Raw genomic sequence first — 27,569 nt, 5'->3', positions numbered from 1 at the left:
ACAGGGGAAATTATTCTACAGTGGTTAATCTGTAACTCCAACTGTGAACTTAAATTTTTCAGCTAAGAAATTACATTAAATGAATATTTTGAAATTAGTTACTCCAACAGCACTATGATTTTACGTCTTCTGCTACCCCTGAGCTGCAAGTTCCTATATTAAAAAGCTATCAAATAAGAATTTTGTACTATGGTACAAGTGACTAGTTTTCATACAAATGAGAAGAGAAGATCTGGCACTCCTTTGGCTATCTATTTTACGAATCATGTATTATATATTTTGGTTTTCCCTAATAGATTATATGTCATAAACGATATATACCAAATTTATTGATCCTGTTTTTAGACCTAGTTCATTTGGGTAACCTTCAAAACATTCACTGAGTTTTATGTGGTGTGGCATTTTCTGTAGTGTCATTAACAATTTTTTCCCTACTTAAATTTTTAAATATTCATGGCAGCATTTGTTTTGTTAGTACTTGTTACATTAGCAGGATCTAGACCTTTGCATCTTAGAAAATTAAACAGAGCGTGTGATGTTGTATTCATCCATCTTATACCTCCATTATTGTATATCACTGAGTAAATTAATACTGTGAATGATTAAGGACTTTTAACATTCACCAAGTGATTTTTGTTAATATTTTGCATGCATACAGGTCTTCTTTAGAACTGCTAAGTTAAGTGGGGATAAAATCCATGCATACTAGGCAGCCTGCAGGTTTCTGTTACTTAACATAGGTTAATGAGGGAATGAGGAATAAGGCTCCCCACATTTTTAGTTAAGTGTTTAATATTTCTTTTGTAAGACAGCCTCTCCTTAGCACTGCAGTGTGGTTTGGGGAAAATAAAACAGGCTATACAACAGACTAAACTCATCTGTATATGTAAGATATAGAGACAGTCACACTTCCAGCAGGTGGGGCAAATTATTTTGGAGCACCCTGTTATTAGGATCAATAGCTTCAGCCTTGTTTGTAAAAGACAGCTTGGTAGGGAACTGTTGCGAATACTGTCCATCTCTAAACTTGTTCACAGCTTTTTTTTTTTTTTTTTTTTTTTTTGCTTCATTAAAAAAATAATAATAATTAAAAATCCATCCTTTCTCCCAGTGGATTTGACCAGATAAAATAATAAAACCAAGTCTGGTTTTATTCTGGATTTCGCTATGTTCTTCTGTTGTTTTTTTGGTTTTTTTTTAGTCAGAAAATCATGTTGCTTAAGCGATTGATCTGCTATTGTATGGGAGTGAATTATTGCTTACCTCACTATAGAATGAAAAGGTTGTGCTTTTGGCTTGCAGTTCTTAGGGCACTATGCAAGATTTTGATTATTGTTCTATTCTGATCTATATTTATTCTGAATAATGAGAGATTTACCTTCTGGATTAGCTTACAATACTATGAAGCTTTACCAAGCCATTTTATGTATACTTCTTGCTGTAACCAGCAAGAAAATTTATTTTGAAATTTATAAAGTAGTAGCTAAAATGTTAAAACTAGTTCAGTTCCATTTGTTCAAAGTTCAATTGTAAGAGACTGAAAATAGCAATAGGTTTATGAGTAGGAAAAACAAGCCCAGATAGCTTAGGGATTGCTGTACTGCTCTCCCAGCGGTGGCTGCAGTGCCTTCTGGCTGTGGGGCTGTCAGCACACAAGCAGCAGAGCAGGGCTTGGTGGTGGCTGTGCACCAGCTGCCAGCACTTTGTAGAAGGGGGAGCAGGAGGGAAAGATTTTACCACTGCTTGTGAAGTTCTGCTGAAAGCAAGCCCTGTTATCCTCAAGGTGGGATCAGCTGCTGATTCCTGCTATAATACTTGATCCTCTCTCTGTCCCTCATGGTACATCTAAAAGGAAAGAAACAACACAGGCTTTAGCTGAAATAGAACTGTATGCAGCTGAGTTATTCCTGATTTTATACCTTCACTGAAAGGATCTCTTCTACACACCCTCAGATCACAGTAAAACTTAATAACTCTCTCCATTACTTGTATCTTGAGCTAGCCAATGTGTTGGAAAATCTCCTATGGAAAAACACTGGCAGATAGCAGTCACAAAGATCTTGGTTCCTTTCACTAAGCTAATAATTAATAGATCTGAAAATGCAGTGTACTTTACATCAAAACCCACATTGAAACATTAAAAAAATCCAAATTTAGGAACTATTTATTAATGAATAATAAAAATAAAGTTAAATTCCTCCATTAATTACATTCCAAGTGTCTCCTATAATTTAAATAGACTGCTATTAGAAGGTCTTGTTCCTCCTTTCACTCAGTTCAGAGAGTGGTGAGGATTCAGAACTTTCTCAATTCTTGGTTGGTGATGTATGTATCAATGTATATAAATAAATGACTTTTAAATGTACAGCAATCAACTAATTTATTCACTTTTAAAATTAAGAAAACATAAGACAATATCTGTCACTGTACTCCAGTATATATGAAGTATATATTGAATTATATAATATAGAGAAATAAATTATATATAGAGAGAGAAATATATAACATGAAGTATATATAGAATTTATGGCTTTTGCTGTTTTGGAACTATTCTCTTCTAGAAAGGAAACTGTGTTTATTTGTAGACAGAAAAACATTTCTTCCAAAAATAAACAAGAGTTATCAGACTAGACAACTAAAGCAGAAATACTTGAAACTTTCAAGATTTTCATGCTTATCTCCACCTGTAGACATTTTAAGTATTTTATTATTAGAACTCAGAGTCAATGCCTCTTGTTATTATGCTCTCATTCTTCTAAACCTTTAATTTAGATAAGCTGCATTACATATATCTTGCTCTGATTCTTTTTTTTTTTTAAACATCAGATTTTTTTCCATTATATCATACACTTGCATTTTCAGGTTGAATTATTGATGGAATTTATTTATCAGTAATGGTAGGAATAGAATTAAATACAACACTCTTAGCGTTAAATGTGTAAAGAGAACCATGAGGATTTCCAAGTGTCAGTTGACACATCTTATATCGCAAACTTTAGTAGTTTGCTTTTAGAGAACACGTTTCTATCAGTCTAATTTCAACATCAGTGAAGTATGCCAAAAGATGCTTTGGCACGAGACCCTAGCAATAATTTTCTGAACCTTGGGAAAGATATTATAGTGGGCCTTTAAAGATGTTTGAGTGCAAAAGAGGAAGAGGATTTTTGACATCTGAAAGTAAGAAGGTAAACTGGCAATTTAAGCATTGCTCACAGGCAAGTAACTGAAGGAGAAAACTTGCAAGAGCATAGAGTTCAAGTTCTGTCACTACAAGGGAAGGGTTGGGGGAATAACAGAAATTTTAAATTAACTTTGGATTTGATGAACCTGTTGGGGCCCTTCCAATTAGGGTTATTCTAATGTTTTTGTTTTTTGATGTTCTAACTGATAATAAATATTGAATTTTAAGGTATTGAAAGATGCGTATATATTATTTGTATAAATTGCAAATAACTATTTCCAGAACTATGGTGTAGTTATAATTGTTCCAATATTGCAGTTAATATTCATAAATTACCTGTGCTAAGTGATTCTGGAAAAAAGTGTAGTCTGAAGTGCTGAGATTGGGCACCAGTAAATGGCCAGTAGTTTGGCTTTCAGAATGCAGGCATCCATGAAAATTGAGATTGAAATCAACAGAAATTGAGAGCTTAATGTTAGGTGTTAAAACTTGAGTATTTTTTTGTGAATATTGTTTTAAAAGTGTTCCAAATTCATGAATTTCCTGAATTCATCAATAAACGCACAGGAGCTAAAGCTCTCCAAATTGTTATAGTTCTGAGAAGGGAAAAAAAAGTACATCTGATTTCCATTTACTTTGAAATAGACTCATCTAAGTTACACTTTTGAAACTGTTAATGTATTTGAGAGAGATGTATTATGTAGGAAATTTCTTTTTCTAACTGTATTTTATAACTCTTGAACAGAATTGAGAGTGAGGACAGAAAATAAAAGCAAATGCAGCCAATTATTCCTTTATGGAGTTAGCAGGAAAAGTAAATGCAGATTTCAGTACAAACAGCCAGTAAAGGTATGGGTTTTCATGTGAATCACAGTCTGGCTGAAAACTGAAGGAGTTACTCAACAAATGGATCAGTGGGTCTGGCTGATGAATGCCTATGAAAAGAGAAATTATACAGTAATTGCAGGAAAAAGGAATGAATTTCATGGCTTTTACGGTCTGAATTTCCATACATTTCAGGCAACTAACTTGTGTGTGTATTTGTGTACGTTTAGGCTTCAAGGACAAATGCTGTAAGACAGGAGCTCTAAAACAGACATGTTTCCCTTTCAGAAGAATTTTGCATTCTCATATCTGTTGTTCTGTGCAAGCATGACAGAAGAACAGTAAGGAGGGTTTATTCATAACTTGTTTTTCTTTGCTTGAAAGCTACTTATAGGCTGCACTAGCAACAGTTCTGGATGTTAACCACATTTTATTGTTGTCTAGCATGCCACATTAGAGAACATTTCAACTAGAGAGAAAAACGTAACTATAATTCTCTGCTAGTCACGCAGTACAGGCTTCTCTGGCAGGGTAAAGCAGGCTCACTGTAACTGAGAGTTTGTTATGTGGAACCAAAGGTGAGGCATATCACAGTGAAAGTAGCATTGCATCTAGAAATAAAAATACTGGTTGAAAATCATTGCTCTGTTCTGTCTTTAAGGTATTTCAGCTGAAAAGACTAAAGACAAAATATGGAAAAATATGAGACTTACTTGAAAATGAACTAAAACCTTTAAAATACTGTTTGCAAATATAAAATAAGGGAAGGGAAGGTGGGTGAGTGATAGGAAAGATAGGAAAAGAGCAATAATTATGTCAAGTGGGGATAGTCACCTCTAGGATCCAGTGATGTCCTGTTATATGTTGTTCCAATGGTCCAAGGCTGATACAGGAGCAACGGCGCAAGGATAAGTGGTGGCAGAATGGGTCAGCCTTAGGCAGGAAGCATGTTAGCAGTAAGGCAACTGACAGCGGGTCCAGGAGAGACAAGCAAGTTTCAGATAGCTGGCCCAGGCAAATCAAGCAGCAGGCAAGTGTCACAAGCCCAGGCACTCAGCCTGTCTTCGTACCAGTGGTGATCAGCTCCCTGATCATCTTCGTGGCCCTCCTCTGGACCCACTCCAGCAGCACCACATCTTTGCTGTATTGGGAGCCCTGGACCTCCCAGAGTAATCTCTTACACCATGTTTTTATATTCTGTTAGAACTCACAGGAGTAATGAAGCATGAATTCTTTATGGCTCTGACAGTAAGCATGTTTCTGCTGTGGTAAGTTACCTGTTTCACTTAAAAAACATTGTCTCTTATCCTCCTGCCTTTCATGTCTGTGAAGGTATAGTGGCTGAAATTGCCATCAAATCACGTAATTAAAACTGTGCATACCAACTGCAGTATGAGGAAGGTAGTAGCTAGAAAGAATGAATTCTCAATATCAAACATGATCTAGGTGCAAACAGAACTGTAGATTGAATGAAGCAAGTGCAAATAGCTGTTTAATGTTTGAAATTATTTAGAAGTATTAAGTGAAAAGCTTGCATAGGCTGTAGCTTTGATAAAATATTTAACTATAATTGAGAATAGTCAGAGTTGTTTGAAAATCTTCTCCAGGGTGTGGGATCATAGAATGACTAATCATAAAATCATAGAATGCAAAGGTACTTTTAAAGATCATCTAGTTCCAGCCCCCCTGCCACAGACATAGGCACTGTTTTGATAATGACTTGTAATATTGAAATTACTTTGGTGAAGACATACATTTCAATTAGGAAAGGAAGTCCCACTAAGCAGCTCTACCACTTAGAGAGTTTTCTTATAAATATCTCCCCCTTTCTTTTTTTTAATGTTCAACTTCAAGATAAATTAATACTAATAAAATTTATTTTTTGTTCATGTTCCATGGCCCTCAGAAAGTGAAGAAGTAAACCTAGGCACTAACTTTCATTGTGAAATGTTATGGCTGAGTTTTCCTTGTGCAGTTGTAGTTAGAGGACTGAAGATATCTTTATAAATTAAAAATGAAAAAATTATGAGGTCACTGCAGAATTATTACCAGCACTAATCTCTCCAAGAATACATTCACTAAAATATTTCTTGAACTAAAACATTCTGCAGGTGCTTTTGTAAATTAAAAGAATGTTGTGAATGACTACTTATAGAGACTGAAATGGATGGAAGTGCTAGCTGAATGTTTTATCTGACTTTAAACATTATAGCATCTTCAATTCTTTGTACTGCTTTTTTCTTCATGTGAAGTGTCAGGGGTTGAGGTGCTTGTCTGTCCTATCCCAGTATATTTTGTTGGATTAAATTCTCTTTACAGTGTGTTGTCAATCTTTTTGTTATCAGTACTTTAATGATCTGCAAACCAGTTTATAGTATCCTGCAAATCAATTTATTTTGCCACAGTTTACAGGATATTGATTCTTGGTAGTCCCAGGAAATTCTACCTCATGTATAACAGTTTCTTACAGTGCTGGTATACCTGCAGTGTTTTAGCAGGAAAAATGACTTTAAAGGGCTTATCCTTCTCATCATAGCAAGCAGTGAGGTTCAGGCCTTGATGATTTGGCCTTGGTAAGCCCATGCTGTCTGTTCCCAGTTGTCTTCTTGTCTTTCATGACTTAGGAAATTGCCTCAAAGAGTGTTTGCTCTGTAGCCTTGCCAGAGACAGTGTTAAGGCTGACTGCCTTTTTCCAGATACAAAGGGTCTCTGCTGACTGTCATGACCTCTCAGAGATAGAAGAGACCCATCTTGCAGTGACATCATCTACTTCCTTCCACACCTATGGATAGGTGCCATCTCATTCCACAGACTTGTATATGTCCAAGTGGTTTGACTCTACAAACTGAGCTCAGAGGGATCTGAAAGGTGGGAAAACAAGGCTCAACACTGAATAGTAAGGCTAAATGAGTATCTCAATTTTCTGTTTCTCACTAGGTCATGCTGACCAGTGGGCCCATTAATAATTTTTTTGCTACAGTTATAGCAAACAGAAACCTTTCTTGTTGTCCTTTGCATATTTTGGTAGTTTCGATTCCAGTGTTGGTCTTCCAGACTCTACCTATTTCTGATCCTATGTTCCTTCCAAGCAGCCTGTTTCTGCTTCCACCACTGCACTTTTCCTTTCCTGAGCGCTAAAAATGCTGTCTTTTAAGATTAGTTAGTTCTATTGAGCCCTTTTACCCTCAAGAGAATTTTTTAATGGGATTCTGCCAAGAAGATCCCTGATGGGGTTAAAATCTGTATCTCCAAGTCCAGAGTTGCTGTTTATCTTGCTTTGTTTAGAATCTTAAACTCCACAGTCTCCTAGTCATTGCAGCTAAGGCTGCCCTTGACCTTTACATTATCCAGCAGTCTTCCCTTGATGATGTGTTGCACAACATCTCTCACAGCATCTCTCCTAGCTGATTAACTAGTCACCTGCATCAAGAGATTGTCTAGAAATCTCCTGGATTTCATCCAGCCAATTACCTTTACAGCAGATACTGAGTTGGTTAAAATCACTTATGAGTATCGGGGCCTGTTAGTCAGCTGTCTAAAGGTTTCATCTACTGAAAGCTAACAGGATATCCCAAAGGTGCTGTTCTTTGCATTCTGTTTGCACAAGCATTGGCTATGGGGCAGCTGTTGGAGTTTAGTTTTAGAATCATAGAATCACCAAGGTTGGAAAAGACCTAAAAGATCATCCAGTCCAACCGTTCACCTATTCCCAATAGCTCCTACTAAACCATGTCCCTCAACACAACATCCAGTCTTTCCTTGAACACCCCCAGGGTCGGTGACTCCACCACCTCCCTGGGCAGTCCGTTCCAGTGCCTGACCACCCTTTCTGAAAAGTAATACTTCCTCATGTCCAGCCTGAATCTCCCCTGCCGTAGCTTGAAGCCATTCCCCCTGGTCCTATCACTAATGACACGAGAGAAGAGGCCGACCCCCAGCTCACTACAGCCTCCCTTCAGGAAGTTATAGAGAGCAATGAGGTCTCCCCTGAGCCTCCTCTTCTCCAGGCTGAACATTCCCAGCTCCTTCAGCCTCTCCTCATATGGCCTGTGTTCCAGACCCCTCACCAGCTTTGTTGCCCTCCTTTGAACACGTTCCAGGGCCTCAAAGTCTTTCTTGCACTGAGGGGCCCAAAACTGGACACAGTACTCGAGGTGCGGCCTCACCAGTGCTGAATACAGGGGAACAATCACCTCTCTGCTCCTGCTTGCAACGCTGTTTCTGATGCAAGCCAGGATGCCATTGGCCTTCTTGGCCACCTGGGCACACTGTCGGCTCATGTTCAGCCGAGCATCAATCAATACCCCCAGGTCCATTTCCTCTATGCAGTTCTCCAGCCACACCGTCCCAAGCCTGTAGCATCGCCTGGGGTTGTTGTAGCCGAAGTGCAGGACCTGGCATTTGGCCTTGTTGAAACTCATCCCATTGGATTCAGCCCAGCTCTCCAGCCTGTCCAGATCCCTCTGTAGGGCCTTGCTACCCCCAGGCAGATCCACACTTCCAGCCAATTTGGTGTCATCTGTGAATTTACTGAGGGTGCACTCGATGCCCTCATCGAGGTCATCAATAAAGATATTGAAGAGGACAGGCCCCAGCACCGACCCCTGGGGAACACCACTCACGACCGGTCGCCAGCTGGATTTGACTCCATTCACCACCACTCTCTGTGCCCGGCCCTCCAGCCAGCTCCTTACCCATCCAAGCCTCGGGCTGCCAGCTTCTGCAGGAGAATGCTGTGGGAGACAGTGTCAAAGGCTTTGCTGAAGTCTAGATAGACCACATCAACAGCCTTTCCCTCATCCACCAGTTGGGTCACTAGATCATAGAAGGAGATCAGGTTGGTCAAACAGGACCTGCCCTTCACGAACCCATGCTGGCTAGGCCTGATCCCCCGGTCACCCCGCACATGCCGCATGATCTCCCTCAAGACAATCTGCTCCATAACCTTCCCTGGCACCGAGGTCAGGCTAACAGGCCTGTAGTTCCCCGGATCCTCCTTACGACCTTTCTTGAAAATGGGAGTCACATCGGCAAGCCTCCAGTCTTCTGGGACCTCACCAGTCAACAAGGAGCGCTGACAGATGATGGAAAGCGGCTCGGCTCTCACCTCCGCCAGTTCCCTCAGCACTCTCGGGTGGATCTCATCTGGCCCCATCGACTTGTGACAGTCCAGCTGCGGCAGTAGGTCTCTGACTGTTTCTTTCAGAATCACGGGGGGGTTAGTGTGCTCCCCAGCCGAGATTACCAGGTCAGAGAGAGGAGTATCCTGAGGATAACTGGTCTGACTTTTAAAGACAGATGTAAAGAAGGCGTTCAGAACCTCTGCCTTTTCCTTATCCTCAGTGGTCACATTCCCAGCCTCATCCAGCAAAGAGTGGATATTCTCCTTTGTCCTCCTCTTACTGTTAATGTATTTATAAAAGAGTTTCTGATTCCTTTTCACCCCAGCGGCTAGGTTAAATTCAAGCTGGGCTTTTGCCTTTCTGATTTCACCTCTACACACTGGGGCAACGTGATTCTATATCTAGTCCAGTGAAGCAATCCGTGCAAATGTTTTCACTTTTCTAAAAAATTGTCACCTCTCATTTCCTTGTTTTCAACGAACATACCTTTCTCATGGCAGTGGTTATACACTGTTCTAAGAGATCTTTTCATTCTTTATCAAAAATAGATAAAATTTCCAAATAGAGAATTGTTAATATTTTTCATGAGAGAGTCTCTCCAATAGGCAATGATGCCTTCTCTTTGCTTGTTATAAGGTATTTCTGATTAAAAGAACAGTGAATTATGTAGAAGGTGAGTCCATAAAAAATGGAAGAAGCAATAGCTTGACAGGGAGTTTAATGTGAAACATTACAAAACAGTAGTAGAAAGAAGAAAAACATTTATTGGAATCTTCTGTATAACTGAATCTTTGCAAATTGCAGAGAATGCATTAGACAGAGGAATATCCAAAGACAGAAGTTCCATAATCCATTTGGACAGGCTAATGAGCATATCAAAATTTTTGATCATCTTTTACTGCCTTTAAAAAAAGAAAAAAATTTACACTTGTCTAGCTTGAGTTTTAAATTTGAAGCTCTTGGTTTTGAAGCTTAGGCAGCCAAAGCTCAGTGGAACTGAGGAAATCCAGTTGATGCTGGCAAGAATTAATGAAGGTTGCCAGTCAACTAGACTGCAGAACTGTCTGTGTAGATGCTTACGGCATGGTTAGGTCTCAAACCTTTTAACATTCTGAAATTAATAAGAATTCAAGTGGAGAACTGTATGTACGCAGGGGAACAAGCTACAGCTGAAAGGATTTTGTCAGCCGAAGGGCTTTCCTGTTTTTTAGGAAAAAGCAAGTATTAGACATTCAGAGTGAAAGATAAAATACAGTTTCAATTTCTTTCCTTTTTTTTTTCTTTGCTAGGATTGGGTGATGAGCCCTCCTCTGCTTTAGGACAAATAGCAATCTAGGAAGACAATTCTGGAGGTCAAATGGATAAGCTGCTTTTATAAGTGTGGCAGAAGGATTATAAGCAAAGCTTCTGTTCTATGAAAGGAAATTATGCATTGTTAAAAATAATGTAAAAATCCTTATAGGTAAAACCCCAGGGGTAGATTTAGTTAATAGCTATTATGTGAGGGTATGGAGCCATTTGTGATTCAAGTAGCACGTTTGGTTGGTCTTACAAAAACTGGAATCTGCAAAACAAATTACATGCTTTCTCTCATTAACTCTTTCCATTTTCATGGACACAAAGCACTGTTTCAATAATTCAACTACTGAACTGTTTTCTTTAAAAAGCTTCCTTTGTTGCAGCATAAACATATTTCCAATCAGAAGGTGAACTGTCACTAGGTCCATTGAATAATGGAATGTATTACTTTGCAACGCAGCATTACTTGGCATCTTAGGAAGATAAATAAGCGTGAACCTCAGGGAGAATAAAGTATAATTTTTTTCTGCAGTATCTGTATGCTTACTGTAATTATCGTAGAAAGCTGAACGTAGAAACCACTAGCTTTGGTTTATTTGATTTTTCTTGAAATTTAGAAATTTAGAGATCCTGTTCTGGGCACAGTTACCACTTACAATATAAATTTAGGAAGCATTAGTAAATGCCTTTGCTCTCCCCCTGCCTTTTTTTCTTTGCACGGTATAGAGACTTTAATTTCCTTTCTAGTGATCAGATGCTTTGCATCTGCACAGCATCGGAGAAAATACAACCTATTTGCACAAATTTTCTTAATTATGTGCTGAACATATCTCCTAAGTGGAGTCAAGCAGGTTTGATATCAGTGTGTCTCAGGGATGTGTAGGTAGCTGCATGGTGCTGTAGGAGAAGCAAAACCACACACAGGGGCAGGTTAGGGCAAATGGAATGAGGGAATGATTTAGAAATTGAGAAGGCAAACAAAACAGGGGTGGGGATTGGTAATCCTCTAAAGCTGTGTCTGCTCTTTTTATAGAGTGATAATCCTGTCTGTAAAATGGAGGAAATTGATCAATATTGAGTTTCCTGAACTTTACAGATAAAGGCTTGTATTTCAAAACAGAAATGTAAAATCTATATGCATCTAAAATTATAAGCACATCTTTTTTATATCACTGATTATCAACTGGTATTGTTTGAAGTTTTTTGTTTCTTTTACAGTGTTGAATATATAGTGTACATATATCAGTGTTTTATTGCTATTTGCTCTTCACCTCTTGGAATTTTTGAAGAGGTTTGTTGAATGTTTGACTACAGTGACTCTGAACACAAATTTGTAAATGGCTTTCTGAAAAGGCATGAAAAGATAAAATTCAGCATAACTTCAAAGGAGGGCTATATTTGCATAGAGTGTAATTCATTGGTGCTCACAATTTAAACATATTATTTGCTGTTGAAATCATTGTCCAAAAAATTAAAATTCAGTCTATTTTAGAAAACATAAATGGGATTTGTAGTCTTCAGAGATACTCATATTCACTGTTCACAATTCAGAGAGATATTAGCCAGGCAAAATAACAAAATTTACTTACTACATGCTGTGTGTTTTATCTAGTTCATATTGTTTTACTGACTTTTTTTTTTTTTTTTTGGCAGGATGGGTAAGTTGTTATTTCTTTAAATTAATAACAGTCTCACAAAGTTGTTTAAGCAAGTAATTCTGTGTGATTCTGGAAGTGAGACTTATTCTTACTTGTAAAAAATTCAAAATATTATAGTTTGATTACAACAAGACAACTAAATTTCTTTTGTGTCACGTGTGGAAGAGAACATGTTTTTAATTAAGAGAAGATGGATGTGCTGATTCGGGAGTCAGTGTAAATACTGGGAGGTACAAAGCTAATCTCATAAGCGTGTGAATTTGTTCATGAATATATGTGCATGTTGAATACTGTTCACACAAAATGTGAAAGTGAAAGGGAAGGAAAATGAAATTATGGAATGAAGGAATGAAGGAAAAGACATTATGGAATGAAGAGAAAGGGAGGGAGGAAGGGGAAGAAAGATGACTCCTTGCTTCTTTCACCGAAAACTACGTGAATTCCTAACTTTGAGAAAACTACTTTTGTTTTAAGCAAGAGCCAAAAATTTGCTTGAGGACATGTTTATTTGCTGCAGATATTTTCCAAGTGCCATCAGCTTCAGAGCCTTTCCTTTCAGGCATTAATCCTAGTTGGCTGGTTTATCATAAACCTTTGTGTTCAGTTTTTACATATTGTTAGCGTTAATCTTCGAAGGAATAAAACTAATATCAATTTTTTTATTCTTATGTGTTGGTTTGGTAGATGTAAGAGAGTATCTTTTATTTTTGCTACTAGCAGAATATCTTTGCTATTAGCAGAATAAGAATGCAGTGTTTATAGATGAAAAATGTATCCTTTTATTTATCTCTCTCAAAATTCTATTTACAGATTTTAGTTATGCTCACTATTATGGCGATTCTTACCTGGAATTTCAAGGCTTGCATTTAAACATGCAAAATTTCATCCACTTGGAATTTAAGACCTATAAACCTGATGGACTACTCCTATATATTGAAGAGAGCTCGGAATCAATAGGACAGTTTTTAATTCAGCTTTTTATCAGACATGGCATCTTACAGGTAAGGCATCAAAATATTCTGCTAAACGGGAAGAAAGTAAAATTTGGGATCTGTAATAATTTTAATATGTATTCTGTTTTTTTTACTATAGAAAATTTGCTATATTCAGTATTTTAAGGAAAATATTTGTCAAACTTCTCAGAATGATGTCTCATGGGATGTGAGTGTATGTCTCATAACAAGTGGTTTTTGATTAAACTGAGTAGTTATAAGGGGAAAGTCTATCAGAAAATATAACATTTAAAAACAAAAAAAAACATAATCAGATTTTTCTAGATATTCCTTCTTACATGCAAAGTCTAAACCTCTTTAATCTCCTCGTGCATTCATTAAAATTGTCGTAAGGAAAAAGGCTGTGGAACTGAATGAATTTTGTCATTAAAAATGTGTAAGGGAAGAGAGCAAATCTTTCTTACTACATGGGTATGAGTAGAAACCTTTTACTTGATTTGTCATGATAATTGATAGTTCCAAAGTATCCATAAAACCTATTTGCTTGACAGGTGTGAAAAGACTAGATTGAAATACATTTGTGTATATGCAGTAAGGAACGAAGTCTATGTTATCTTTACTATGTTATCTTTACTTTTAGCAAATCATTCTTTCTTTTCTGAGGAAGACATCATTTTGTATTTGTGAAGAGATGTAAGAAGATTTAAGATATTAAAAGAATGGTTTCTTTTCTCATAATGCATCTTACTTTTTACTGTTAAAAACTTCCAAAAGCTATTATATTCTTCTGCAAAGATAGAGAAATGAGTGTTTTGCAAGGATAGTGAAATGAGTATTCGTATCCTATTGATTCTCATGTTTTAAAGAACATGATTATAAAAAGGTATATAAACTGCAGGTGAAAGGGAAAATAATTAAAAATAACCTTTTATTTTTTTATATTGTTATTTACCATGTTTTATTATATAGTGATTATCTTAATCTGAAATAAACAAGGTTATTTTGGACAGGATGTTATTCAAGGCTTAGAAAATGTCGATGGATTTAAGTCCATCTTACTTGTTCATAGTAAAGTAATGATGCAGAAAAATATTTTCCTAACATATCGTAAGCACCATAAAATATGAAAGTGCTTTAATTGACAAAAATCTATTCAGAGTTCCCAGTGTGCCATGTTAAAACTAATTGAATTCACTTAATCATTCACAAAACTGTTCAATTGAACGTAGATTTAAAGCCCAATGAACAAGAGGTTCTAAGCTCACAATCAAGCTACAATTATAAGTAGACAAACCATGAAATCAAGTGCTTGTTCACATTAGTGTAGGAAATTAAATGGTGTTCCTAAATGTTCAAGCTTGCATGCTACATTACGTGTTTGGAAGTATAAGGAGGCTGTAAAACGGTAAGTAAAATTTACTCATGGTCAATGCTAGTTTCGACTGTGTTGCAGATGGTCAACTTCTTTGCAAATCAGGTCCATAATAATAATAATACAATCTGATTGTACAGTACACAAAGATAAAAGCATTTTCATTTTTCAGGCTAGCAAACATTTTCGTGTGCTTGTGTATTTCTGATGTGATATACTCCTGATCTAGATCTTTAATAAAGCATTAGTTTTTCTTGATTTGCATGTTGTCCTTCAGGTTTTCATGAAACCATTTATTATTTTTAAATCAAAGTTTCTAGGCCACTAGCTCTCTAGTTATTACAAATAATGTAATAAAAGCATTTTTTCCCACTCTGTAGTACCAGTTTGTGTGTGGTAAAGCAACACAAGTCAAAAACATCACAACTCCTGCTAGAGTGGATGATGGACAGTGGTATAAAGTGCAGATTAGGTAAGTGTTATATTTCATTGTTGTCTGTGTTTATAATTGCCTCAGAGATTGTCTAAGTTGGACAATGACATTTTATTTCATTAGCTATGAGTAGTATGTGAATGTGTGCAGTGAAATTATTTTCTGGCAGTGTGGAATACAACTCTTCCTTGGAAAGAATATTTCAAATAGTTGGACAGTGCTAATTACATCACTGATGTGCTGAAAGGAAATATATTTATTTTCATCATTATCGTGTGCCAAAGCTAAAATTACAAATCAAGAGAAAAGATACTGCGCAGAAAGTCCAAGATGCTTATGAAGACCAGGAAAAATCTGAATTTCCAACAACAAAAATGTAACTAATAGAAACATTTGATGTAGCAATTCTTGAAAAACAGGACTGCATTAACTACCATAGTGTAAATGCACCTATTTTGTGATTTTTTTTTCTCCAACTTCCCTGAGAAGGAAAGAACTTGAATATACAAACTAAAATGCATATCAATAGCCTGGGGTAAAAACATCCCCGTTTCTATTTCCAGTGTGTCTAAAAAGTTATTTCATTGACAGTGAATGATGAATATTAAGGATTGTTCAGGTAAGATGAGGCAAACTGATTTTTGCTGTTGAAAGAGAAGGGGAATGTATAACATTAATAGGATTCATAATATGTAGCGAGTAGTTGTTGGCAATCAGTCCAGCCTCTCTAATTGACTAGAAATAGATTTTGAAATTTTTTTAGGATTTAAAATCCTAATGGTACAAATGTCAGAAGGATTTGGTTAGAAGCTGCATCATCTTGATTTCATAAAGTGCATCTTCACATCTGCTTGAGTTAAGCAAAAGTATATTCTGTACTGAAAATTACTCATTGCTTTATATCCTTTCTGTTAACAAAAATGCATTGACAACTAGATTTGATATAATCATTCTTGAAATGTTCACTATTTTGTTTCATGAAATTAACATTTAGTTTAATCAACTGTGGTATAATGAGGCAAAATAAAAAATTAAAACAACTGTGGTGAAACATTGCAGTAGCTTATTCAGTGGCTGTCTAGAGCTTTGCAAACATAATTTAATCATCACAGAACTGACTTGCAGTGAGATAAGTTTGGAATAACAGTATCTAGGAAGTTGGCAAAGCCAGGATGGGAATGCAGGACTTGCTGAATACTATACCACACTGTATAAGCACAGGCTAGGATATTCTTTGTTTTGCAGATATTAAGAATTATGAACAAACATCCTGGTAATTTAAAAAAAAAAAAAAAAAGCATAATGATGGTCCGGTACTATTTCATTGAAATAAACTTTTCATTCTTCTTCTTAAGTATCACTACTTGTTTGGAGCACCTTTGATGTGGAGCTGAAAGATTTTTGGCAAATTTGCTAAACGCATCACATTTCAGTTACTGAAGATAAGCCATCTGCAAACAGTATGCTGCCTTTATAGTGTCAAATTTAACAAAACAAATAGAAGTAGGATTGTGTAATACAAGTTGAAGCACGATGAAAATCAGTGATGATATCTTCCTTTTCTGCTTACAGGAAAGTATTTTACATCATAGACGAAGAAAAGAACAAATTTCCCACAGAGATCATTACTTTTGTTCACATCAGCAATGTTACACCTTTTAATGTTTGCAAATAGACATGCATATTACTGTGAGGCACTGCTCTCTATCCCGTCCTCATAGTTCACCAGGACATTCATGCTGAAAGTAAAATAGCAGCGTTTCTGAAATAAATTTCTCATGATGATAGAATGTTGTTGCTCAACTGTAACAACTGAAAAAAAATGGATGCAGTAAGAGGACAGGATTTTCATCACAGATCTTGGAAAGATTGATAATTTCAGATATGATATTGCCCCAGATTAGTTTGTAGTATTGGCTGCAAAATGGAGCATGTGCCTTGGAGCAGTGCCCAAGAGCCCTGTATTTATATGCAAGATAGCGTGGTTGTTCACTAAGTCTTCTTTTAATGAAAATCATTCTGCCTATTTTACCCACATCTGATTGTCTGGGTTTTGTTACAAGTGAGCTGATAATGCAATAGTGAAAGTCTGGATATGGACAATATCCCACAGGGCTTAGATTTTTTTCAGGCCTTGTAGAGGGAAAAAGGTGTTAAAAAGATTTGAGCATTGGAAAGAAGCTTACATGTTTGTTCTAACTGTGAATATGAATTTACCTCAGTAGCAACACAGAATGTTCTACCACAGTCTTCTTATTCCAGCCATTATAAAACTGCCTTTAACGCCTTAGTATTTATCTTCTTTGATATTTGGCATCTACACACACTGATAAAGTATAATGAATTGCAGAAACAGGAGATCTGCAGTTGCAATATAAGAAATTTGTCCTTTTTTTGGTTTATGATACTGCATTGGAAGAATAACCATTTCCATACTGATAATAATAGCATCATAACATCCTTGGTTAAATTAAATTTACTTTTTATCTCAAATCACAGTTGGCAGTGACTTTAACAAATCTAGCAATTTATGAATTGATTATGCAGTAGATGTCACCAATGGAACTTCTTTTCTTTAAAATGAGTCTATCAAATTTGTATTTCTTTTTTTAATTGACCATTAAGATTAGAAAACTGGTCTAGGTGCTGCATCAGCCTAGACATCATATGAAAAGGGTGCATTTTTCTCATGAAGTTCGTAATTTGAAATTTTCACTAATTATCTTTGGTTATAATTGGCTTTGGGGGATTGATTGTCTTTGGTTTTGAGATGAAGATGTTTTCTTATTGTTCTAGTCAGGATAAGGTCTTTCTAATCACGCCGTAATGCAACATATGCTCTCTCTGGAGCTTGTACTTTGCTTGTTTGTTGATAGCTTTTGTGAAGGCCTGAAATAACCCATATGGTGCAAAATATGCTGTATTTGTTACTCTTCAGAATATGCAACAAAGCCCAAATTTTCCCTAGGGCTTCTGGACTGTTGAAGTACGTGGATAATAAATAAAATTTGTAGAAAAAAACTGCAGAAAGTGATAGAGATATCTCTTTCATAGTATGTTGATTTGTGGATATCTCTCTGGATTTTCTTATAGTAAATTCCTACTTTTTTATTGTCTCAAAGATGCCATTATTTTACCTTGATTCCAACATAACAATATATAGGTGAAGAGATCATCCAGCTGCTGTTTCATGTACTATGTAAATGCAGTATACTTAATGGAAACATACTTAATTGGCCACCTCTTCAACTGACTGACGAATGTAAGCTATAATTTAACAGCAATGGCTGTTAATACTAGAAGTGTGTTAATGCTGCAAGGCATACAAGAAGGACGTTGAGGCCCTGGAGTATGTCTAGAGCAATGAAGCTAGTGAGCTCTGGAGCAAAGGCCTTATGAGGTGCAGCTGTGGGAACTGGGACTGTTTAGTCTGGTGACTGGATGCTCAGGGGAGACCTTATCACTCTCTCTAGCTATCTGAAGGAAGATTTTAGTGAGCTGAGTGTCAGCCTCTTCTCTCATGTAGCCAGTGATAGGACTAGAGGGAATGGCCTCAAATTGCACAAAGGGAGATTCAGGCTGGACATTAGGAAATACTTCCTCTTCGAAAGAATGGTCAGGCACTGGAATGGTCTGCCCAGGGAGATGGTGGATTTACTGACCCTGAAGATGCTGAAGGAACATTTAGACATTGTGTTGAGGGAACGTGGTTTATTGAGAACTATTGGTGATAGGCGGATGGTTTGACTGGATGATCTTGTTGGTCTTTTTCAATCTTGGTGATTCTATGATTCTTAGTATAAGATAATTTCATGCTCTTCGTTTTCTGGGCCTCTCACATAGAAGCCATCAGTGGACTTGCATTAGCTGCAGGACAGTTAATGAAGCACAGAGTTGAGCTTTATTTGTATTTATTACCGACGTAAAAGGTTTAAGAACTTTTTGGACCTCTAAACTGGCCACTGAGAGGGTACTAAAATACTCACAGTTTTGGCCTTGGATTTGAAGGCCCTCCTAAAGTACCTAAAGAAAAACTAGGGTATATGAAATATGAAATAATTTCTAATTTTTTTCCTAGCTCACTGATCTTACTTGGGAAAAATCTAGCGTATTGTATTTATTCCAGTTTTTGTGTGATTTATTAACTGGTAAGAGAATGAGATTTAATGTTTTCTAAACTTCACAGTTTCTTGATGCTTAATGAGATAAAATCTACTCCCCGTTGTCCAGTATTCATTGCAAAGAGGCTAAATCAATGGGGGAAAAAAACAAAACAAACAAACAAACAAACAAACAAAAAACTGACTTGAGAGTATAGTTAAGATCACAGAATCACAGAATGGCCTGGGTTGAAAGGGACCTTGAGGATCATGAATCTCCAACTCCCCTGCCACGTGCAGGGCCACCAACCTCCAATTTAATACTAGACCAGGTTGCCCAGGGCCCCATCCAATCTGGCCTTGAACATCTCTAGGAATGGGGCATCCACAACCTCCCTGAGAGATGTAGATGTGGAGACGAACAAAATTTTGAAATGCCAATACCTAGATCAAAATCTGAGTTTATAAGGTGAAAAATATAAACACAGTGATCGCAGTTGTATTGCTTAAGTTGGAAGGGACCATAAACATCATACAGTTGCAACCCCTCTGCTGTGGCTAGGGTTGCCACCCACAAGATCAGACTGCCCTGGACCCCATCCAACCTGGACTTGAATGCCTCCAGGGATGAGGCATCCACAGCTTCTCTGAGCAGTCTGTGCCAGCATCTCATCACTCTCTGTGTAAATAATTTCTTCCTTACATCTAATCTAAATCTCTCATCTTTATTTAAAGCCATTCCCCATAGTCCTATCACTATCAGGCAGTTTGTTTGAATCAAGAGAATCAAAGAAGATTCTGATTTATGAACTGTGAGATTAAAACAACTATGAATCAGAAACCTCTAAACAAGGAAAGTTTTGAAATAATATTAGTAGTCGGAATATCTGTTTATGTATTTTTCCAGTTCATTCTACAAACCTGAGCAATATATTAAGAGAACTAATTTAATTTTAATCCTTTCACAGATAAGGAGAAGGGAAGTTGGGCAAATAACATTCCCTCTTGTGACTAATTTTATTCGTTACTTTATCTCATAAATACTTGATAATTTAAATGTAGCTTAAAGTACCTTTCTACTTGGAGGTCAAGTGTTCAGAATAAATGATGGTGCTTCTTAAGAATAAACGTTCTATCAAAAATATTTATACTCCTTTTTTGGCCAAGAACCTAATCCTCCTTTTTTAATAAGTTACGGAAAAAATGATTTTTAGATGCTGGAGATTAGTTACAATGTATATACAAATACAAAATCTCACTAAAAATATCAGAACAATTAAAGAGTAAGAAACTTAGATAAGCAAAGTGGTCTATGCATAGGTTGAATGCTGAGACTGCACTGATGATTTCTGTTGTTGAAGAAATATTAAGGAAAGCAATAGATGTGCAGTGAAATTTTACCTGTCCAGTTTGCTTTGTAAGCATTGTTGTTTTTTTTTTTGTTTTTTTTGTGTTTTTTTTCTGAAGATTATTTTTTAGTACAAATTCCAGGAATTAGAGTTTTTGTACATTGTATCAAATTATTTATCTTCTATTAATCTCTGGTGTTTTTAGGTACTAGTTTTTAGGATTTGGGTTTTTGTTTTGTTTTGTTTTTATTTTCTGTTGTTTGCTTTTCTACTTTAGTGGAGCTACTTTACCAAAGCCATCATTTCTTCTTTGAATTTTCGTTATCATTAAAAACAAAACTGTATTTTTATTTGTAGGTTCTGAAACTAATTTTCTTTTCCCTTATTACTAATATTCTTTTCAGAAGAAAAAGAAACAACATGCCCTTTCTTATTGGTTACTTCATATTACTAAACTCCCTGTATTTCAGAGATACAATTTATTTATTTGCCAGAGGCTTATCCTCAGGACATATCCTTAAGTTGTTCTCTGCTTAAGCACATTTAAATCCTATTTTATTGGATGTGATCAATACAGTAACCCAACTCTATTCTTCAAACTATTAATTTCCCAGACTGCTCATTCTCAGAAAAGCCCAAATTAATTGATAACCAAATTGATAATTTTCAAAATAATTTTGACATTGATTGACATCTTTTATACATTTGAAATAACTTTTACTTATAAAAATAATATAATAGTATCCTCTATTTGAATAATTCTAGTTATTTAGAAAACATGCATAATACATAGACTCCAGTAGCTTTTTATATACTTAAAAGTGCTCTGCCCTTTGTCTTCCTAAGCAAATGTAATGATTTTAAGTTCTCATTTTCTCGCATATGGTGCCAATATATTTTACACACACAATACTATGAGGGTAGTGAGACACAGTAAGAGGATGCCTGGTGAGGTTGTGAATGCCCCCTTTCTGGAAGCGTTCAAGACCAATCTGAATGGGGCTTTGAGCAACCTGGTCTAGAGGAATGTATCTCTGCCTGTAGCAGGGGGTTGGAACTAGGTATCTTAAAGGTCCCTTGCAACCCAAATCAATTCTTTGATTTTATGTACATATTATGGAAATAACAGCATATACATCAAATATCACAAAGGGAACTTACAAAAAAAAAAAAAAAAAAAAAAAAAAAAAAAAAACAAAAAAAAAACAGTGTAACATTTAAGGATAATTGATGAAACTTTTTCTCTCCATGGATAATCATTGAATACAGAATATGATATCACAAGCTACTGCTTTTACCTAAGATAAAATGTTTAACATTTCTTGGATTTGGAGCTGTGGGCTAGAAGGGGTCACTCATTTGACCACCAAGGATTTTTATCTCATCTATGTCAGAATTTTGTTCGGAAAGCTACAGACTTCATTTAAATCAAACTCCTCCAGTTCTTAAATATCTTTCTGAGATAGATCCCGCTATGGTGATCTCTACGTAAACCCATAAATACCTAAAACCAAGTACATAAAACTACTGCTGAGGAATATATATATCCAAATGATTCCGGCTGGCAAGCCCCATCCAATACTTCTCTGAAAGACTGGAAAAAAGATGCATAAGTATTCCCTTTGGGCCCTGCTAACCCCGTGTCTCTTAGTCATGTAACATCAACTGTGTGCACAGTGGCAGACACCTCCAATTCACTCTTCCTTAAGTGTCTTTTCTCTTATTTTTTTCACCTGCTAGGTATGCTTTCCCTGCAAATCTCAAGCTTTGCTACTTGAGTGATATCACAGACTATGGAGAAACAAAATTTATTAGCCAGTTCTGTGCTCAGAGGAAACTGCTGTTAGGCACTGCACATTGTATCCAGAAATATGCCATATAAGTTTTATAAAAATAATTGTACTGAGGAGGTAGCATGAGTATTTGAGACATGATGCTAGCCATCTTTTTTCTCCCTGAAAAAACAGAGGAATACAGAGAGAGTTGGACAAGCAATCTACCTGGCTTGTTTATTCAGATGATGCTGTGAGAATACTGTACACTGGAACACTTCTACTTAGTGAGAAGGGAGCTGTCTTTCCACTTTATCCTGCACAATGTACGTTCAGTTGAAGTCATCTGGAGGGAGGGAGATTGCTCCTCTTCTGAAAGCAAATAAGCTTTGTTTCCCTAAAGGACAGGTTGGAGTTTGCAGAGTCTGCAGCAACAGACTGGGAGAATACTGAAAAAAAAGCCAGTATTTGATGTAGGAAGCAAGTGCTAAGATGACCCTTGTGAGATCGTTAAAGAAAAGTTTGTTCAGGACCAACAGCATGTAGCAAAGAATTTGTTCAAGTCAGAGAATAAATTTACTTTCAAACCCTTTATTTAATCTATCACACTTAGTTCTACATTTTCATTATTGAAAATGTTACCTTTTCAAAATCTGGTTATTTTATGCTCTAAACAAAGCATACCTTTAAAGAGTGAGCTCCTTTTATGTCTTTTTGGATGTGACTTCAGTGAAAGACAGACAATGCCAAGCCCCACTAGACAGACTTCTGGCCTCAGGGAGACTTTTTTTTTCCATGTTTAAGATGCTTTGTTCTTTCTCTCTTCTTTCTTTCCTAGCTGTGTAACCAGAGCTCATATAGAGAGAACTGATCCAGTTAAAAATAGGTACTACTTTTGTTTTCAGTTGTTTTCAGTTGTTTTCAGCTGAGTGATTTCCTTAATACAAATTGCTGTGCAAAGAAGAGAGAAGGAACATATGAATGCCCATGGAATAAAGGATAGAACTTAGCTTTTGCCTGAACTGCCAGTCAGAATATACCTGGACTGGAAGTGGCAGTGAGATGACCCAAAGTTCCACCACATCTACAGTGCATGTTCCCAGTCCTTTCAGCATTTTTCCAAAATGCTAGGTTAAATCTTATCTTGTTATAATGAGCAGCTTAACTTTGAGAGCCAAGCTTTCTTTGAGGAAAAAATATCATGCTGTTATGCTGCTAATGTTACATAGACATACTCTTTCAGAATATAATTTATTTCTGAATTACTGGACCTCTCAGAATGCTCTTTCCCATTCTGAAGTCTCTACAAGTGCTTTATTTGTTCAACAAAAGCTAAGATTTTGCAGACAAAGAAGGAATAGTGGAAATGAAGAAATGATAACAGAGGAAACTGGAGTATGTGGTGGAACAGAGGATACTGGAATATTCAGATATTGTAATCAGTTTCTGAAAAATGAGAATACTGAAATTAGACTTTCTCCTTGCATATACATCTAAGAAAATTTGCACTGATCAATTTTTCAGAAAAAAAGATGTTGAAAACTACACTGGTACAATGATGACAAACCTAACATTCATAAAGTAAAGAATAATGGGAAGTGTTTTTATTCAAAATATTTCATCTAAAGTGCTTTTGTTTTTGTTTGTTATTAAAGAGATTGTCAGTTTCTTACTCAGTCTTTTATAATAGAATCATAGAATTGTTAAGTTTGGAAAAGACTACTATGGTCATCTAGTCAAACCATCAACCCTCCACCAGTATTGCCCATTAAACCCTTAGTGCTACATCTGCACATTTCTTGAACACCTCACTGGGCAGCTCATTCCAGTACCTGACTACTCTTTCAGAGAAGAATTTTTTCTTAATATTCAACCTGAATCTCCTCTAGTGCATCTTGAGGCCATTCCCTCTTATCCTATCACAAGTTCTGCAGGAGAAGAGGCTGACCCCCACCTCACTACAACCTCCTTTCAGGTAGTTGTAAAGGGCAGTAAGGTCCCCCCTGAGCCTCCTCTACTCCAAGCTCTATAATCCCAGTCCTCTCAGCTGCTCCTTATAAGACTTGTACTCCAGTCTTCTCACAAGCTTCACTGACCTTCTCTGAACATGCTCCAGGACCTCAATGTCTTTGTGTTAGTGAGAGGCCCATAACTGAACTCAGTACTAAGGCTGCAGCCTCACCAGAGCTGAGTACAGGAGGATGAAATACCAAATGCATGCTAACTGTAACAACAGCTTTTGTGTAGCTGAGAAATTTTAAGTTTTGGAAGCAGAAGCTTTTATCTTCTTACTGTTAAAAAATGCATTTGTTTACAGTTAAATATTTTTTTTTATTTTGCATTAATATAATGCAATATAACATAAAACCAGGCTTATCTGGGATGAAAAACCATCTGAAAATCAAAGTTCAATATTTGACATGATTTTTTTCATTCCACGCATACAGATCCACACAGAATAAGCAAGTGCATTTCTAACAATTTAATTGAATGCAATGGATTTAATTATAACAAATTGTTCCTAATAGCAATTAATAACAAGTTAATACAGCCAATTAATTTGATACAAACTGTTGTTTTGTAACTTGCAAGATAAAAGCTCATTTAATCGTACTTCATCTTAATTATAAATCATACTATATAACTTTTTGGAACTTTGCCATCAAAGAAAACCTTTAGCAGTTAAAATTTAGGACCATCAAAGAGGTCAAATCATACAAGACAGAAATAGTCAAAGACTGAAATAGATTTCTTTTTTTTTTTCTAGCTAAGTCTATAGTGGTAAATAAAATCATCTGAAAGCCATTCTCAGGACTTGAAACCAACTGACAGGCCACAGACCATGTCTGTATAAGACTTCTTGTAGAACATATAGGCAACATTTGAAATAAAAAGTGATTCCTGAGCTACACTAACCAGTGAGCCTTTTCAGTCTGAATCAGAGGTGACAGCTAAAGGAGTGGCAGCATTTCCAGGAAAAGTGATAAGTTGGTTAAAAAAAATGAGGCTAATTGAGTGTCAGGACCTGAGCTCACGTTGCAGACATTTAATTTACTAATAAATAAGTGTTTTAAAATAAACTAATCAAAGTTATAAGAATTAGGGAACTATGTTTATGTATTTGTTCATTGCTTAGAATATGAGGCAAGAACAAGCTACCAAACCCACCTCAACCCCTATCCCCCTTCGTCACTGTTAAAGCAATTTACTTGATGCTTTGTCTTTAGTTTTTTTGTCCTTTCTTATTTACTTAGTCCACTCTACAAGTCCAGATTAAGAAATTAGCCCCAGGTCCAGGAAATAAGTCTCCTGTCAGAGGGAACAAGAAAAATATGTTATTGACTCATTGTTTCATCTGTGACATTAGAGCATGTTATCCTGGTGCCTCAGCAGGGAACAATCAGGGCCAATAGATGTGAGGAGTCTGAAATGATGCATCTCACTGCAGAGGGAAAATGTAATGATTCTGAGAGTAACTGATGCTTCCTATCTAAATAAATTTACTGGGGGTAATGTGAGTGTAATGGTATGTAGAAGGAGAGTGACAGCTCCTGTAAAGTTACCTGGTCAAGGACCTTTTTCAATACCACAGGAGTTAAGAAGAGAGGGACAAGGACCTAAAGCTGACCTACAAGTAATAAAGAAGGCAGTGATAGGAGCCAAACCTGACCACTCATCCTAATTGATGAGGGTATGTGAGAGCTTGGGAATGTTCATTCCAGCAAGGTTAACTGGTCAGGGACACTGTCAGCTGGAAGACTGCAGCAAAATGGAGAAGCCAGAAACTAAATATACCAAGACATAGGCTTAACACAGCAAGCTTGGAGACAATGACGAGAAACAAACTTCCAAAACTTGCTAATTGATGGACGTATCAGGAAACTGTAGGTGCCACTTCCAGGACGATCTCTCTGGGATTTATAGCTCATGAGATTCTGAACACAGTGGACTGGGAGAAGTGTTAGCTGCTGGACAAGATGGGTGTCTTGAACCCCCAGCCATGGTTTGGTGGGGGAGGGCTGCTGGACGGGGACCTGTGGAAAGCTGGGGGGAAACAGGAGTTTGCTTTGATTCTTTTTCAGGATAGCAAATCTATAATGTTAAAACAAAATGATAATGAAACATGTTTTTGAGTTTTGTCAGTTGGCTTTAATAACATTTAGAAATTTTTGTGGTTTTTTTTTTAGAATATTTGATAATGAAACTTCTATTCTTGCAGTTCTCAGCTCATATCTGACAGAACTGTTTGCAGATCCACTGTTACTTGTGTTTAATGGACTGAACGATAGGATTGCATCCTAAGTGTTTCAGAAGTAATTAGTGAATTGTTTACTGTTGATCACATTCAGAGTGAAATTGCTAGATGGATAAAAGTTTCAGTCTTGTTTCTAAAATAAGAGCTTTACTTTTCTTATCAGGAAAAAAAAAAAGCAAAACAAAACAACAACAACAAATAAAAAAACATCAAAAAAGCTAAATAGTATTTTTTGTGGGCATCCCCCTTTTCCTCCTCCTCTTCCTCTATTTGTTTTATTACCTTTTTACCATTTTATGATAATCCAAGGGGTGTAATTTAATCTTCACTGGCAAATATTAGCAAGTAAAGACATTTTGTAAAATAATTTGCATTTCATGCAGCTATTGTAATGTTTAGGTACCTTTTTCCCAACAGTCATCAAATGATTATCTGACCTTTCCATCCTTCCAAACTGAGAGACATCAGGCAATGGATTTAATACTGTTTTGACAGAACTTATCTTTGGGTTATAAGTAATAGGCCTGTGTTTAATCACTGCATTTACGTAAATACAATTGAGAAATCTGTGAACTGTTACTGCTGGATTGGACAGAGGCTCAATTACTGGTAGCTTACCAGGCAAAAGTGCTTGATTATTGCTGTGTGCATTTCCATATTTATAATTATGCAAAAAGCTCTATCTTCTTACATGACCTTTAAAGCACCCAACACGCTGATTGTAGAAAAAGTATTTTAAAAGCTTGATGGAAATTTGGTAGAGTGCATATGCGACCCGGTGATTGTATCATCAGCAAATGCTCAACAATAATGGTTTTAGGTTGTTATTCTAATTTGGCCAGAACTTGCTAGATTCAATCAAGCACAATCAAAGGTGCATGGCTGACATTCTAACAAGCTTACGGCTAGGCAGTTCACACACTAATGAATTGCATTAACTTGTTTTCTGACATAGAGTAGTGAAAATTAATTTCAAAGTGTGTTTATATCTGCATACAAAAATCCCTCTGCAAATCCATCATATAAGCTAACAAATATCTCCAAAGCTACTATGAAAAGAACTATATTTTTAGATAGAATGCTTGTGCAATAGAAATACCTACGTGGTCATGTAACCAATTACAGTGTTAGCATCCCAGAATATGCAGAGGAAAAACTGTAATTAAAAAAAGAAAAAGAAAAAAAAAACTTACGTGATCAGCTTTTTTGTTCTACGTACCTGTAAATGAGTTTAAAAAATTAAATTAAA

General features: G+C 36.4%; 1 protein-coding gene across 2 annotated transcripts in view; it reads left to right on the top strand.

Annotated features, from left to right (window-relative positions):
* EYS (eyes shut homolog) overlaps positions 1 to 27,569 on the top strand; it is a 320,477-nt gene that overhangs the window by 39,167 nt on the left and 253,741 nt on the right. Inside the window, exons 1-3 of one of the 2 annotated variants that reach the window (XM_052700902.1) lie at positions 5,210 to 5,274; positions 12,897 to 13,087; positions 14,792 to 14,883. In XM_052700902.1, coding sequence (XP_052556862.1) covers positions 12,959 to 13,087; positions 14,792 to 14,883 — 221 coding nt within the window. In that variant the 5' untranslated portion in view covers positions 5,210 to 5,274; positions 12,897 to 12,958. Of the gene's footprint in view, positions 1 to 5,209; positions 5,275 to 12,896; positions 13,088 to 14,791; positions 14,884 to 27,569 lie in introns of those variants that run through there. The other variant, XM_052700892.1, reaches the window with a different exon arrangement.

This window comes from Tympanuchus pallidicinctus, unplaced genomic scaffold, assembly GCF_026119805.1.
Source record: "Tympanuchus pallidicinctus isolate F22 unplaced genomic scaffold, pur_lepc_1.0 scaffold1, whole genome shotgun sequence".
NCBI classification, from domain to species: Eukaryota; Metazoa; Chordata; class Aves; order Galliformes; family Phasianidae; genus Tympanuchus; species Tympanuchus pallidicinctus.
This window is presented reverse-complemented; position numbering and strand designations above follow the sequence as displayed.